Consider the following 17,691-nt stretch of genomic DNA (forward strand, 5'->3'; position numbering starts at 1 on the left):
TTCACAACAATGTCTGTCAGTACCTTGTGGAATCATGAGTCATGATGCTTCTATTTCCAACAAGTTGTTTTTGACAGGTACAGCCATATTTGAAATGCATTGCATGGTAGAAAATGTTACTTTTTCTTAATGAAGAAAAGAAATGAAAAAGATATGGAATTAAGAGAAATGGATGTGTTAGAATTTTTCACAAATGAGGCTGTTTTGAGATGGGGGAGGGTGAGGGAAGCAAAAGTGAAAGAATTATGTGTCGTCATCAGTCTTAATGACGTGGAAAAGAGTAACATTAAACAGGACTTGGTGTCCATTATTCCAAGCATAGAGAGCTCTATCTCTTGCATTGTAGTCAAGCATGGATATATGAAAATACTGATTATGGAAAGGAATGTCTGTATACTCATAAGTGGAGGTTTTGGTGGAGTAAGAGTAGTAGACCTTGGCTCCCGTTAAGTGAGAGTTAGTAACATACAAGGTGCCACAGATCATGAAGGATTCTCCAGCACTTCTTTTGGGGTAGCCTGTACTCCAGCTCTTCAACACCTCTAGTGTGTCCTGGTTTAGCTGGCTGATAACGATGTTGCCTGCATTCTGGTTGGTGGCATACACAGCCCAGAGCCCAATTTCATCTGCCATCAGGTCAATATCAGAAAAGCCACCCCAGGTGTAGGGGTAGACATTGTGAAAGCCAGCATACTCAAGGCTACGCTGTGCAAGCACCCGCCCAGTATCAAAGCTGTATTTGATGATGATGTTGCTCTGGTACTTGTTGAAATACAGGGAGCCATTGTAGACAACGTGGTTGGTTCCTGCCCATTTGAATGGAAGGTTGTATGTCCTTGATTCCGCCCCACTGACAAAGTCTGCAATTGATTTATATTCACGGACAATTTTATTATTAGTGTAACTATCCATGTACCAGACCTGGAAAGAAAACAAAAGTTGGATGTGAATATCTGGAACACAATTTCAGGCACGTGAATGTGATATGATGTGATGAATATCTAACTGAGAAAGATGGAAAAAGGTTCTGGGTGCACGGCAGTCTGTCAAAATACAATATTATCCAAATTCCTGTTAGAAAGTTATGGAGAACTCTTGGATTTCTGAATCAAGATTTACTTATGCAAGTGAACTCTTATGATGGCCAGGCTGGGATCCTATTGCAGATGTAAACAGTAGCATAACATGCATTATGGCCAGTGGTCAGTATTCAGCTTATGTAGGGCTTAATCCTGCAATGCTGTATTATGAGAGGGGGCTGTACAGGTGTTCATGTTTGTGTTAAATTACTTGAGTTCTTAAGGAGCTGAGATCAATAAAATCTTAGGAAGAAATAAAATATATATTTGCCTTGTATAGGTTTATATCATCCCTGATGCCATTAAAGGAAATGGCACAAATGTGCTATGCTAACATTAGCCTTTAGATATTTTTGCCCAAACACTTTTGGTCTCTCTCTGAAGATGTTTAGCAGTGAAAATGATGGAAGAAATATGTTGGCGAGTGTAACTTCCTAAGGGAAAAATCTCTTTAAAAATTAAAATAAAGCAAATAAAACTCTAGAAGGACACAGATATTCAGAGTTTTAACATACTCGGTTATTTTTCTCTGATGCCAATGGATCTGTCATCCAGGCTCCAAATCGGGTTCCGGATATCTTGACTGTAATGGGGCCTGTAATTTTCATCAATTTGCCACACGCTGAAATTAGAAAAACAAATGCATTAAAGCACATAATTACACAACCCTCCTTGACATCAGACAGAGCACTAGACCAATTGCTCAAAACTAAATAGTTGCTCCAGGGAACTAGGCTTATGTTGAAGCATTGTCATCTTCATTGTATTAACTTTTTTTAATTAGGCAACAATACAAATATAACAAAACAAAGAGACAAAAGAAGACCACAAAAACAAACAAAAACTAAAAAAAAGGAAAACAAAACCTTTATATATTTTTGGTTTTGTGTCTTTTAGAGCACGTTTTCATTTCCTAGCTGTAAAGAAAAATATAGCCTAGTAAAATATCTTCTCAGTTGACACAAATAACATTTAATAATAAATGAAAAGACTTATTTTTGCCTTCAGAAAGTTCAGTGAAAGGTTAAATTGATGAATGTTTCAGTTTTCCATCGATCAGGGTAACAATGAGGGGAAGGGTAGAGAGGTAAAAATGAGACAATGCATCTTCTACACAGATGCACCACTGTGTACAAGTGCAGGCCTGCATCTGTCTCTGCCCTGGGGTTATACACACAGATGGACTGGTACTATGGGCCTGGCTGAGGCTAAAAAATTGAATATGAGAATTATTCAGCAACTGTGGCTGTATCATTTGGCTTCTAATGTTATACTTGTTGTGTCAGGCCCTCTAAGAGGAAATAATGAAAATCAATATGATCTTGGTTGTTGCCCTTATTAATGAACCAAAAGTCTATATTTCAGGAGACATAAATAACAAACATATTAGCAGCAAGACCCTGATGGAATCTGTGTTTAGTGAGAGACTTAATATCACAGTGATGTATAGGTATTTCAGTGAAGTAGCATCCTTAAAGAAATAATGCTTTATAAGAATGGGGAAAAAAGTAACATGTCATTTCATTTTTCTTTCAAATTTATAAGTAAGTGTTTCGCCATGATATTTGGTCATGCTATAGTGTACAAGCCAATCTACATAGGTGTATGGGAACTGCTGAGTCACGGCCTGAACCTCTGATTGATCACCTGAGGTGAGCCATGAGTCAGCCAGAGGAGCACAGGAGAAGGCAATTCACCTGTGCTGCCGGAAGGGGTGGAGCCTGCATGACTGTTGTCCTGGCTCCAAGACCTATTTAAGAGCTGGCTACCAGTGGGGAAGGATCTCTTCTGGAGACCTACTCTGCTGGAGTTTTGTAAGTGAGCCCAGGATATGGGTAAGCTTTCTATCTATTCTCTTTTTGTTATCATTATCTGCTTTGCCTAACTCTTGTTTATTTCGTAATTATAACATCTTAATATTCATTGATTATATAATGGGAAATGTGGGAAACAAATGTTATGTAGGACTGAGAGTGATCTTATTCAGTTCAAAGGAGAAGATTGCATCAAGCTTTGATTTTTCTATTTTATGAAACTAGCAAGGACTTTTTTTTTCTGGTCAAATCTTTGTACCTAGAAATCCCTCTTTAATAAGTAACTGGTTGCACAGATCTTTATTAGGTAAGGTTGTGAAAATAAACTGAACAGGAGCTATTTTGAAGATAGCTAGGAATATATGATCTTCCCAGGCTCTGATGCAAATGGACATTGATGGCTGCTGCGTAAGCCAAGTTAAGTGTATGATTAATAGAAGAACTTAGAAAAGAAATAAAACAAAAACAACCAAATCATCTTCCTGAAGTTCATAAGCATCGCATTTAGTGCGGGTAATAAAGAGGGGAAAATGACATTTTATTTTCAGTTGTTGCACAAACGAATTCCGAGTCCGTTAGCTATTTCACTCTCCAAATTATGATCAAATTTGTTGTGATGTTACTTTGTTACATGAAGGAACAAAGAATCAATTCTTAACGGGTGCATGACTGTTGTACCGCATAATACAAATCCAGGAAGCACTTCAGTCTAGTCACTTGAGCTCTGTGAGAAGAAGCCTGTGGATCCTATGGCACGAGGGCAGTGACTTGCCAAGTAATCCCTGGGAAAGTCACTTATCCTTCCTGACTTATTTCTTCATCTACAAGATGGAGATAATGATAAAACTTGCTATTGAAGAGTTTTGTACTAGGAGATATTAATAAATCTCTCCAAATTACACTGGGAATGTTGCTTTGAGAGTGCAAGTACCACTGCAATCAGTAATTGTATGCCTTCGTTAATACCTTTTTTGTCACTGATACACCAGCATTTTTTGGGGGTAAGTGGAATTTTGTAATTTTGAACTTTTTAACAAAAAGTGTTAATGCAAAATATAGCTACATATATTCTATTTTTATATTATATTTTATATAGTTTATATATATATTATATACATTATTTATAGCTATAGCTGCAAATGAATACAATATATATCTACTTGAATCATGTCTTCGTACTTCAGTAAATAACTTTTTACAGAGTATTTGCTTCTCTTTTTTTTTTTTTTTTTCATTTTACTTAACAGACCAGAATGGTCTTAGGCTTACTGTGCAATCTTCCTTCACTCACACAAGCATACCTTTCATGACTGCTAGTGAAGGACCTGTACGTGCATAATTCAATATGCGCTTGTGGCATATGCAATCATACAGACTTTCTCTACATGCTTTATTTCATGTGCTCCATTTTAAAGTTTCATGGCTAGATTTCTAAGCAGTTTTAACCTGAGCTTTCTCCTGTTCCAAAGGGAAGGAGTGAGTTTCAGTTATCACAACTGCTATGGTAATTATGAAATCTCAGGGAGAGTAAAACATCTGCTTATTGTATGCTAATAAAAATTGAAATTGCTGCCAGTGAAAATGGAAGATCTCCTCTAAGTGGCCAGGACAATACAAATAATGCATTATAATGGTGAAAAATGCCTGCTAGGGATAAGAATGGAAAATAGCTATTACACGTGCAAGTTAGGTAATGATACTATGAAACGCAACAAAATCTGTTAAGGTTTGAGCTAGATCCTGTGTAACATGGTGGCCAATCTGCCTTCTGCTGCTGCAGGCTTCTAGCTGTCAGATTGGCATGGGCAGTCGCAGCTGGGTCATATCTTGTGGTGCATATGACTGGAACACACAACAGTTCTTCAGGAGCTGTTTGCAGTTAAGCCTAAATTAAGCTGTTTTTAAACTACTATAAAGGATTTTAGCACCACTATTAGTAGAAGAAAATAAAAGTAATTTAAGCATCTAAGCCCAATTAGTTAAGTCTGACCCATGGCTGCTTTGAAAGGCAGGCTTTCCTAGTTTTTATTGTTGAGCATGCTGCTAGGTGGCAAGGAGTAACCCTCTGGCCAGTTTGAGCCAGCTCTGTTTCTTCCTAATTTCTTCCCCACCTGTGACCCCACTCTGAAGGGAACGCTGGGAAAAAGAGAAATCGTTGATACTTTGCAAGCACTGCTCAGCACTAGTGAAAACATTGGTGTGTTGTCAGCACCTGCTTAGTCACAAATCCTAAACAGAGCAGCAAGTGGGATGCTATCAGGAAAGTTAATTCCCTACTGACTAGAACTGCAATGAAGACTTCAGAGAATGCAAAGGAGAAAGGATGTCCAGCAAAGTGTCCATTTATTAGGAACAGGTTATTATGCTTATCTTTAGTGTGTTGGTGGCATGGATGTGCTCCGGAATTATTTAAAAACTCTCTATTGTTCATGAACATATATTTAATATATGTAACTTTTCTACACTAGTACATCAAGAGTGAGAGAATATGCTGCAGGAATTCAGAATATCTGAGGGGAAATGTGGTGAAAAATTAAGCAAATAGTAGACATCTGGGAAGAGAGTCCTCATATGAATACATCTGGTAATTCTGATGTAAAAAAAAAAAATCTATTCTGTACTGTAGTCACTTTACTACTCAGTTTTAAAGGTATATGATACGCCATAGAATCAAAGAAAAATAAGATACTCGTTAAGCATATCATGATGGTCTTTTGTTGCCTGATGAGCTTAAAGGAACACTATCTGAAAATATTATTTATGATTTTTATTGCTTGCTGCAATATTATAATGTAACTATTTTCTCTTCACTGCCTTCTGTTAGTGTAGTAATATGCTATTCTATGAGTTCTGAGGGGAAAATAAGACTATAAGAAATTTGTTTGACAAAGTCTTTCATGCATTTTAGCCTATTGTCACGGAGCTATTTCTAGTTTAAAATGAAGACATTGAAAATAAATAATCTAAGAGTGTAACCTAACCTAGATTTTTTCTCATTCTATTGCCTCACAAAAATGAATGCACTGCCTATAAATTTAATTATGTATTTCATGTCACATATAGCCTTTGAAGGTAAGCCATCCCGTAACTGGTTACTGAGATACTGATTACAGGAAGGAATCTTAGAGCTTCTCTTTCATTTGTGCTCTTTCTTAACTTAGAAAGTATTTATTCTTTCTCTATAGCACCCAAGATTTCAATAGTGATTCGTTCAGGTACCTCAGAATGCATGGATTTCTTTTGGGATGCATTCTTCTATTATGGTTGTGAAGTAGGTAGGTACTAGTTGCCCTTATTTGGGTAATGAAAGTTAAGGCTGGAGCTTAATAATACTTCAGACATCTAGTTTTGGCAGGTAATATTGATCTAGTGCTGAGCTTTGGAGGTGCTGAACTTTGATTTTTTTCTTACTAAAGCTAGTACAAGAGTAATGAAGATGGAGGGTCTCTGATGTTGTCTGGTGCTCCTGATAGACTGATGCTGTATTTTTTTTTAGAGAAGTCATGCTTTATTCCCCATATAGATGTAATAACATATAGATGTAATACTAATTATGTTGTATTGCAAATTAAAGAATGGCTTAGCTGTCTTAGTGCTGATACTACAGGTCTAAAGACAGTGCAGTTGGACTGCCCTCTCAGATGTCATAGTGAAATTTGGATCATTATTATGATGTTGACAACACCAAATTTGTTCCATTCTACTTCCAACTTCAAAATAGGAATATCTGTCTGAACCTTTTAGAAAGAATCTTTTTGGCTTTCCAACCAGATGTAAGGGTTTTAGATTTAAGTTGCATTTTTTTGTTTCTTCCATCATAATTCCTTTTGTAAACAGTAGGATAGATGTTGATCTAAGATACGTTAATGCAAATCTATTGATAGGACTGTCCTTAAGATGAGTTACTTTTGATATTTGTTAGTATAGTATGAATCAGGATATGATACGGTCTTTCACTGTGAAGGAAAATTTCTTTCTACTGAGAAAAATCATAAACGTTCAACAGAGGGATCAAATCGTACATGAAATTTTAAACTTACTGAGCTTTTTCATGCAGTCTCGAAGCCTTGTTTCTAAACTCAGCACCCGCTGGTGTAGTTCGTCATAGTCATAAGCACCAATTTCTTCCTGAATACCAGTGAGGACAGTAGACAAATTCCTAATTTCCTCCTTGAACTGGGTGATTAATTTGGCATCAGTTTTGTATTGCTCCAGAACTGGGATCAGTGGCAGGAGCTCATCCATCTTTTCTTTCAACTCCTGTTAAAGGCAATCGGATGTGCGTTACAGCAGTTTAAAGGAATTCAGTCTTCTCATTTTCCATTATGTAATATTTATGCCTAATTATTAAAATGACTTGAAAATAATTATTGATTTTAGCTACGGATCTATTTTTTTTTGTTTGTTGCAGAAGCTTTAGAAACCGCAGAATTAGTGGCACTAAGCAGTAGATAAAATGCATGAGAGAATAGTTTGTTTCTGCTGTGTTACATGATTACCTTCAAGTGATGTAAACCAAAAATGTATAAACTCCTGACTGACTGTATCTTTCTTGAGAAGGTGATTAGGCTTGAACACATAATAGCATCAAAGATGTCATACCTGTTTTTATAGCAGATAAACTGTTAAATTTTATTTCACTCCTTAGAAATACCAAGTTCATTTCTTTCTTAACGTATATTGAGTCCTATTTATTCTGAACTGACCACAAACATATAGATCTTTCTTCTGATGGAAAAAAAAAATAAAATAAAAATCCATGGTTCTTAAACTGATTAGTATTTGTCATACAGGTACATCACTAGGAGCCTTTGAACTTTCTCTATTTATTTATGCTCTGAAATATTGCAAATCATTTTACTGCCATGTGCAGTTGGTGTTATGTTGCCAATCCTGTCCTTAAGTGTTTATTAAAGAAGTAAGGCTTCAGTTTGGAATCTCTGGCTGACCCTTTCTCAGACTTTGCTGTCATGTTCTTTGAGAATTTCTCTGCCTAATCATTCTTTATGTTGTAATTAGTTTTTGAAGATATAAATCTTAATGTTTATAATTAACTTAGGTTGCTTGAGGTGTTTTTTTCTTTTTTTTTTTCTTGGTCATTGCTGTGTAGAAAGCCTCAAAGAATCCTTGAAATCAAAATATTTTCTTTTATGAGTAGCATGCAGGTTTGTCCTTGATATATCAGCTGTACACAGAGATTTGCATATCTGTTTTTAATTTGTGAAAACAGCAGGATGTCCATAAGCAAATCCTGGGAGACATGAGGAGATGCAAGACTGGGCAAAACAATAAAAAAGGTGGAAATGGAGACATGTTAGGTTCTAGTATGAGGTGATAATAGAGATAGGGAATGGATGAGGACACCCAGGGAGGGCTTATTGTGAAGGGATTAGAAAATACAGTCCTGAAGGATGGCTGGAGTGTAGTCAGGAGATTAAAAGGGAAAGCAGAACAGAACCAGATGGAAGCCTGATGGTTAGCACAATAACAGATGCACGGAGATGCATGTGCATGTTTTTTTAAGTCACTTGTATTATGGGATGCAATGAACATAGTAAAGCATTTCAAAAATAAATAATTTGATGCCAAACAGAATGCTTTGCTAGTAAGGAAATATGAAACAAGTGGATGGGATTGGCCATTACAAATGGTTGAAGATCTACCTCTGAGTTTTCACTTCTCAAACAGGTTTGAAAATTGCTTGAGAGGGTATGCAACATTTATTCATCACTCAGCTAATTTATCCATAGGGCATTAACAATTCCTTTCATATTGGAATTATTTGTTCAAAATAAAGACCTACATGTGGAGTTCAGAAGGGTATTTTGCACACAGATCATCTTAATAGCTAGAAATTAGCATTTTTAATTCAAGCATAATAATAGTTATAAATGAATTAATGAGAATCAAGGGTTTCCTTTTCATCTTTGATTTTGTTGTCAGTGGGTCTTCAAATTATGTTTTAATAGCTGAATTATTGAGTTCTACAGCTAAAACTACTTTTATTTGATTGTTCTTAGTAAAAGCTCGGTTTTAGTCTATCTGTAAAAATAAAGTAGTTATGGTTTTCTTCATGACAGCAAGAGTAGGCTTTGTGACGTGGGAAGCATAGCTTCAGAAGCCCAAGTTGTTATTTAATTTGGAGGTGATGAACTTAGGCTTTGGTTCTGTGAAGCCATAAACAGTCAAAAACCATGAATAAACCATGGATGGAAAAAAATGAAAAGATTGTAACTCAGCAAAATGTGTATAAGAGAAACAGTGAATGCATGAATGCTGATTTGACGTAAGTATGACCATATGCTCAAGTGTGACTTGGAGCAAATTATGTACTCTGTCATAAATATGGAGCCACAACATTAGAACATCTTCAGTAAATGATAAAAAGATGATTTAGCTGTTTTCATTAAAAAAAAAAAAGTGTCTTCTGACACTCCCTAACTTGTTTCTATGACAGTACAAGAATTAGATTGTATTGCAGTATGAAGAGTGGTAGACATATCCTAGCACTTAGTGCCTGCTGATATCAGAGGTAATGCTATGTTAAGAATGAATTTCTTTGTCTCAGTTGAGATAAAGGACTGGAAATTTAGTCGATCAAATTTCAGAAAGCTAGCTGCATATTGTGATGTTGACCTTTCAAATTATTCTGTCATTTAGATGTCTAAAAATCTATTTTGTCCACCTGGCAAACTGTCAAACGGAAGTTTAATGATTGACCAATACAAATATCAAATATTGAAAAGGTCAGTATTGCAGAAATCTACTAGCTTAGATGTCAAGCATCAGACAGTCAATTTAGATATTTTGTTCCCAAGTAAGTTTAGAACAGGAATGCAGAATATATAATGAATATATAATGATGTTACACAGATAACATGGTGGTGTAGCAATGAGTGATAAAAGGAAAAAAGACATTTCTTACTGCCTGAAAATGACTGGATGTATGTGTTCAAACTCCAATATAAAGAATGATGCAAGAAAATATTAAATTTGGTAGTCAGATAATTAGCGTAATAATTCCTGATATTACTAAGACCTGTTGGATATTCAGTATATCTGAAAAAGAAATTATGTAATTATTTACCTCATTGATTAGAAAACTAAGTCCGTTTTGTTTCACAAATACTTAAAAATATATATATATACTTGATTAAGAATAGTTTAGTATGCAGAATGTTTTTTCTAGATCCTGTCTTGCAGACCAGAAGTATGCATTTATTACACCTGGTATTTGTAGAGCATATTTTCTATTTTTTTCCTTAAGAGTGCTTCGGATAGCTTATTTCAAAGTATACGATGAAATTTTGTGAACTTTCTACTCAGGAAAAGATTGGCTCATGTGGGTTGCTTTTTTTTTTTTTTTTTTTTTGTCATTACAATTCTCTGGAAGTCTTTCTTGAATCACACAGGTGTGACTACGAATCATTGCCCTCCTCCCCTATCCCAAGCTCAAAATAGCAAACCTTTAGATATGAAATAAGATCTTAACTGTACTGGATAAAAATTACAACAACTGATTTATTATTGGCTTTCTTTTTTTCAACTGCAATAAATATCAGGTAACAGAAAAAGTACAGAACTCTCTACTTATTTGATATTATTTTCTTTGGATCTTTACATTTATCAGTGTATCTTGAACAATAATTTTTCAGTATGACATGCACGTTGGTACAGAAAAAAAACAGGGTTCAGTTTCTAGGGACATTTTTCTAATGTTTTAATAATTAATAGTTTCTTCCTAGCACAATTAAATTGAACAGAGCAAAAGATTATCATCATAAAGGAAACTTCACTATTCTTTTCTTTTTTTAATGTTGCTCTTGTATGAGCATTTCAAGCTGAGATCTTAGCAGTCCATGCATTGCTGCTTAGTACATTGCTTCCAGCAGGCTTTCAAAGTTATTGTTAAAATAAAACCTACTTGAAAATGCTTTGTCATTAGTGTCTTCCGATCATCTTCAATTTGCCGAAACTTGGCCTTCAGCCCTTTCATTTGTGTTTCCATTTTTAAAACATACTGGAAATCCCTCTGAGTCCGTAGATTTAAAACTTCAATAGATTGGGACATATTCTGAACCTGTTAAAGAAGAACACTCTCTAAATGCACTTTTTGTTGCTTTACTTTTTATTCCTGGTTAAGTAGTTAAATATCAGGCAATAAAATGTGCTTATAGCAAGGCTTTAGTTGTGAGTCATTTATACCACAGTATAAGTTTTAAATTTCATAACATGACAGTACCAACTTTGGGAAACAGGGCTAACAGAGGACTAGCAGGAGTAAGATCTTAGAGCCATTAGGGATTTTGATAGTTTCTTTGAGGTGGGGGGGGGAAGAGCCTCTCAGCTCCACTTTTGATGGTCTGGAAAATTGCTGTTAAACATGGGAGTCTATTTTGTCTTCTGTGATAGCTGCTGACTGTTCTTCACTATGTTCTGTGTAGCATGTGTTTTCTTCCAGGCCCTTGAAGAGGGACAGGACTAAAATTTGGACAGGTTTGCTGAGTGATTTTTAGCTAGTAGGTGTTGGTAGAATAATTCAGTAGAAGGAAACCATGGCATTGTAAGCTGGGATGCACTTATTGTTAAATTGGTGTTTGCTTATGATTTTATAAAAGGGTATAAGATTAGAAATGTTAGCCAATTGTTCTAATGGTAGAAAAACTTTTTAATAGATGAGAAGAAGTGAATGTACAGGCAACTTTTGTATGTAGGACAACTTTGTAGCTATTGCTGGCACTTCCACTATAGTAAGGCAAGAACTTTCATCTACAGTAAATTTATATTTTAACACCACTTATTAAGAAAGCAATGCTTTTGCCAGTTTTAGAAATAACATATATTTCAACTTCAGTTATTCTTTTTTAGCAAGCATTCTGTTTACTTCCCCGTTTCAACTTTTCTCTGAGAAAGGGAGTTGTAGAAATATTTCTAAAACCTGCATGTTATGCTATGGGCTCGGTCAAAACCTGAAATTAAGTTTCCACTGAAGTTCACAGAGGCTTATGGAGAACAAATCTGCAGGATCTGCCATTACATTAACACTGACATGATTTTTTTAGCTGGAACAATACTGAAAAAATACGATATGCTAAAAATACATTTTTTCTGTCTACTTTGTATGTTGCTTTCTGCTGCTGCTGTTCAACTTTTCTATCTCATATCTCCTACTCTGAGGTTATGCACTACAATCACAATTGGCTTAACTATGCAGAGAATGCAGGACAATAATTTGTGTTTTCATGGTTGCAGCATTTTCTTCTTCTTTTTTTTTTTTTGGTACAACATAACACTGTACTAGTTTTAGTATAGACAACAGTGGTTGGTACTGGGAGTAGATCTTGGGTTTTTGGGCAAAATTTGCGTAACCAGAGAACAAAGTAGATAGTAAGTGAGAAAATAAGTAAAAGCAAATTAGCATATTTCTCTTTTGTATGGTCTGCTTTGATCATGCTGTCCTGCCTGTATTTCATTATTAGTTGATGTGAGGCAAGGAATGACCTTCAAAAGATATATAATTGAAGCAGAAGCTGTAGTTCAAGCCCTCCAACAACTAGGTAGTTTGAGGTGGGATTTGTAATATTCAACATAGGGAAAATCAGTCCTGACTATGTGTAAGGAAAACTTTTGGGAGGAATGAATAAGAGAAGATGCAACTTCAGTTTGCTAGGCTTGGGTTGGCAAAGGTATGCTACAACGACAACAAAAATTTGGGAAGGTGCTGAAAACACTGCTAGGAGACATACCCTGAAGAAATAGTTTTGTTAGGTAACAGAAAGAAGTGGATTTTTGTGGGAAATGTATTGAGCACAAGAAGGAGTTCATTGGACAGACTTACCTTCTCTAGCAGCTGTCTAAGTTGCCTGCTCTTGGCATCTCTTGAGCACAGGTTTTGTTCAGGTGCAACAACTGTACAAATGCAGCGGCCATCAGGATCCTGGGCTGAACTATAAACTTGCCACCCTTCCTTGGGGCTAATTTGAGTCTGTAACACACAATAGTAATAATACAAATGAAGGGAGCTGAACTGATTCTGTTGTTTGAAAACACTACCTATTTTGGTTTACTTTTGCAGTATATATTTGCAGCGAGATTCCTCCTAGTCATTGCTCATTATTCTCTTAACTATTTATACTGGTGATTTTGTTCAGATTCGTAATACATCTTTAGCAGTGTGCTGTGAGCATTGTTTCCAGTGATGAGAACAGTTTCCTGCTTGGGATTCAGCGCAAGCTGGTTGATTTAATTCTTTGCAGAGCAATGTTTCGGTTTTTCATTAACAGAGAGCAAATATGTCCTTTCAGCCTGAATGACTTTTACTTTAGACTAATGGAAACAACAAAGTCAGAAAAGAACAAATATAAAATCCCAAAGAGAGAGTGCAGTATGTGTGACTCATGCAATAGGAAGATGGTTTGGACATGACTCTGGATGGGGGTTAGCAAGCTTGCTCTTCAAGATGCAGCACAGAAAACTGTTCTCCATTGACTTCAGCTGTGCTCACACTGAAGGGAGAAGGCTTGCTGCAGGGCAGTGCTGAGAAGTGCCAGGTTAGTTTAGATGGAGGGAAGTGATGGCAGATATGGCATAACGCAGTTAAGACACTGAACTGTGGTTCACTAGGACAGAACAGTTCTGGAAATTCCTAGCATTCCTTTAAAATGCCTTTGAAGCTTTGGTGGCACTTTGTGAAAATGGTATCTGTCTGTTTAATGGAAAGTATGGAGGTCTTAGAGTGTTGGAATGGGACTATGTAATTACATGAATGAACTCAGGTGAGGGAATGAAGAGTAATGGACACCAGAAATATTTTTCTTTTCTCAATCTGTAATTTAAAATTAATATGAAGTGTTATTTTTTCCTAATAATACAGTATTAACTGAATTTCTAAGTACAGTTGCTAATGGATAGCACTGAAATATTTCTGGATGTAGTTGAAATCAATTACTAATTATACTATAAAATTGCACTAATTGTCAGCATGGAGAGTGATTGTTAAAAACAGCAAGCTTCTATTGATGCATAGAGAGAGGAGTAAGTTGCATAACTTCTCATCTCAGAAAACATGCAGTGTCTCTGTAGACTGAAATTAGTAGGGAAGTTAGCATTACTTTTCTGGGAATCAATTCGGTGTTAGCAGGCAAACTTTTTTTCCTTACAATGACTCCTCTGAGGAAGCCAGTGAAGATGGAAGTGATCTCTTCTACTGTGGAATTTAGTGAAAAATTCAGAGTTGTGATGTTCCTCTGTTTTGCAAGGAAAAGGAAGGCATACATAGATGACTGTAAATAGGGGACAGCTAAACTTGCCTTAGAATTTGCTAGAAAGGCATATCCAGTGCTAAATGGTTTCACTTCTATGATGTGCTTAATTTTTAGGGCAAAAGGAATTTAATTATACATGTATACAAAAATAAGAATCAAACTTACAGCTGGAGAAGTAGTTTAATTTGGTTTTGAGCAGATACTAAAACTGCAGGCTGGAACAGCTGAAGCCCATCAAAGGCGGAAACCCTTGCAAAGTGTAAGCTCTGTTCACTCCACAAGTTTTTATGTTTCTGTGTAGAACTGATGCCCAGACAGCATGGCCATGCAGGAGCAAGCTTTTGTTGAAGTTCAGGAACCTAGAGCTTGTGATAAGTCCTATAGGACAGGAATACTTAGTATGATTTGTGTACAGATTGTGATATTTGTGATATCTATGTTAAAATCTATATTTAGATTTTACTGCATTCAGTTTAGTACATCAGTGAATGAGTTCTGTACAGAGGAGAATGGATGAGGCAGCACCATCATACACAGTCTATAGTGAGGCAGTTATAGTCCAGGCTGTGTTGTCAATGGAACTTAATGGTTCTGATGATGTAATGTGTCTGTGTCTGGTCTAAGAAAAAATAGATTATTGATCAACTCAACCTAATTGTGACTTGATTAAAAAAAAAAAAAAATTCTCACAAAAAAAGACCTTCAGGCACAGTATGAGTGTGCTGTGATGGAATAGCTGTGCAGAAATGAGTTGCTGAAGTCACACCCCCAGTATAGGCTGCAGTTCTTTCTGGTAGTCTGTGTTTACCTGTATTTATCCCATTAGGATTCCTTTGTTAAGTAGGATGGATTGTTATTTTTTCTTTGCTTTGCCCTTTAAGCCCTGTCTTAAGCAGAAACTGCTGTGGGGGAAAATCTAGCAGGCATCAAAACCTGAGGAGAGCTACTGAATCTACTCTTCAGATGCAGACTTACTGCTGACAGGCCTTAGAAAACAAACGAGGAAAGAGATAACAACTGGCAAACAGCAGCAATGATAATAAATCATACTAGTTCTTGGAAACTGGGAGAAAACAGAGGCATCTCCTCCAAGACTGCATTAATCTGGTTTGGCAGGCTGCTGTGCGATGCAGTCACTTCACTTAACTCAAAAAGTTGTACTTTTTTTCACTTGCAATTGTAGATATTCTTATAGGAGCCTCCACTGTTACTAGTGACAGGACAAATCGCAACATGTGTACTTTGTATCATTGCTTAGATATAGACAGTATTTGTCCGTTTGTCCCGTGACTTCAGTCCAGGGACGGAGTCACTGCTGGTGAGGAGGCCTTTTGCCCTGACTCACCTTGTTGTTCCAGTTGAGAGGAGGAGAAAATGTTAGTGAAGATGAGGAGGTTTTACTTTGTTTTCCTGACATTTCTGAGCTGTATGTATCCTAGAAGAAAACTTCTAGAGTACTGCTTACGCTGCTCTGATCACTGGGGAAGGCGACGGTGGATGACAGCAGCTTGGTGATGCAGCAGTTAGTGATGACTACAGCATTGTCAAACATCTGGGGCATAAAGTCTGTCAGTCAACAGCTGAAGTTAAGGAAAAGCCTGAGATGCTTGGTTTTATGCCAAAACCCCACCAGACTGAAGATGGTATTTTTTCCATTTGGCAGATAATGCCGACCTCAGATAATAAGGATTCTATGGGTGTGTCCCTGGATCTTAGGGCACTCATGCTAGCTCTCTTGAAACACTCTACTTAATGAGTGCAAACTGCATCACTGAAATAACACTTACGAGGCCTTTGTGTAATTTGTGTTTTTTTCGAGTGAAGGGAAGCACAAATTCACACTACTTTGAATCTGAATATGTAAACATATATAATGATAGATGTGTGTGTCTATAACTATTTATGCCTATATTATATAGTAACTAGGGTGAAACTCTCAGCTACTCAGTTGCAGCTTTAAACTTGGATTTAAATTAGGGAACCTTATTTCTTGTTATATCATATTGCCATCTGCACTCTAGTTCACTGGACATAAGATACATTGAAAGAAAATAAAATGGAATTTTTCCTCATCTGCTCAGCTTTGTGCTGCTCTAAAACTTAACAGAATTCTTTCTTACAGCATAATTAAGTTTTAAGTAGCAGCCTTTAAAGCCCAAATGTAGTGACTTCCTGCAGTAATGCTTTTCCTGCATACATATATTCAATTAAACATTGATTAGTAAATACATCATTTTTTTTACAGCTAAAAAATAAAAGTCTGAGCATAGCAATCTTCTGTACAAATAGTGAAATTTACATTTTACATAACACACTTATATAAACATGTGATTGCAGTTAACATATAGCGGTTCGCTAAACATTTGGAAAAATTATGTTTTACTTCAACTTATGAATACCAGTATGGTGTTCCTTGTTGTCCAATTAAGTGCTTGCTATTTACAGTTTTTGTGAATAGCTAATCACAGGTTTTCTGTATGTGGTCTTTAACAGATGTTGCTATATAAGATCATCAGCCATACAAACTGCTATTTGTGTCATTTGTTACTTGCCTTTCTAATTTTCTGATACCCAGCCTCTTAGTACTAATTCTATTTTGTTTCTAACAGCTACTTATTTGTTTTACTGTGTTCCAATAAGGAAAAATGTATAGCAGACAAAAATTAACAAGAAATCTACTGCCTGAAATCTGTTTTCTTTAATAATGCACTACATTTTTCTGGAGCAGTAAACAAAGGAAAAATGTCTAGGCAAATAAAATGATGCTGCTGTACTATTTTTAGCATTTCACCCTCAAGATGAAAACATTTTTTTCATAAATATTTAAGGATGTTACTTGATATCTTCTTGTCCATAGTAAGACCACAACATGCTCACCAAGTTATGATGCCCAAAGAGTAGCATGCATTAAGTGATGATAGGAAGGTTAGTATTAAAAAGATTTACAAAGAGGCAACAGAGTAAAGCTTTTGCTAGCACTTAAATTCTAGTTCAGCATTAAGATGGCTTGCAACACATCATAGCTACTTACTAGAGTATCTGAAGTGGGTAGTCTGGTGGTATTTAGTCCTACCAGAGATGGGAGAATTTGGGACATCCAGTTAGAGATCATTGCCATGGTGCTAAGAACAGCACCAAGCTTCAGCAGTGGAGGACTCATTGCTGTGGAGCTAATGAGTTTTCATAGTGACTGATTATCATTCCGATGCAGGCTGGCAGTGAGAGGCGGGACTGCAGCACACAGCAGCCACAGAGTGAATGGAGAGCGAGGAACTCAGATTGAATCATCCATTAAAAACTCAGATCCTTATTTGCTCTCACTAACAAATACTCTATGACTATTTATTTAGAACTTTTGACTACAATACTGATCTTATGCTGTCCCTTTAATAGTCATTATTGTTTTCAGTGGGATATGTGATGGGTGAATTACCTCTTTATAAGTGCTAGAAAATCAATTAGCACTTAATTGGTTTAGTCCTCGCAGAATTGTAAGTATCCCTATCTGAAATTCAAAAGTATAATCACAAAGCC

The 17,691-nt window shown here is 36.2% G+C and overlaps 1 protein-coding gene across 2 annotated transcripts in view; it reads right to left on the bottom strand.

The window, feature by feature from the left end:
* Window positions 1-243: 243 nt before the first annotated feature.
* The window catches only part of OLFM3 (olfactomedin 3), a gene marked incomplete at both ends in the record, with an annotated part of 47,696 nt that continues 30,248 nt past the window's right edge, over window positions 244-17,691 (bottom strand). The window contains 6 exons of one of the 2 annotated variants that reach the window (XM_079536060.1): window positions 244-921; window positions 1,595-1,701; window positions 6,934-7,153; window positions 10,818-10,973; window positions 12,732-12,878; window positions 17,189-17,403. In XM_079536060.1, the coding sequence (XP_079392186.1) occupies window positions 244-921; window positions 1,595-1,701; window positions 6,934-7,153; window positions 10,818-10,973; window positions 12,732-12,878; window positions 17,189-17,317 (1,437 nt within the window). Of the gene's footprint in view, window positions 922-1,594; window positions 1,702-6,933; window positions 7,154-10,817; window positions 10,974-12,731; window positions 12,879-17,188; window positions 17,404-17,691 lie in introns of those variants that run through there. The other variant, XM_079536059.1, reaches the window with a different exon arrangement.

Source organism: Tetrao urogallus (assembly GCF_951394365.1).
Source record: "Tetrao urogallus genome assembly, chromosome: 5".
Classification (NCBI taxonomy): domain Eukaryota; kingdom Metazoa; phylum Chordata; class Aves; order Galliformes; family Phasianidae; genus Tetrao; species Tetrao urogallus.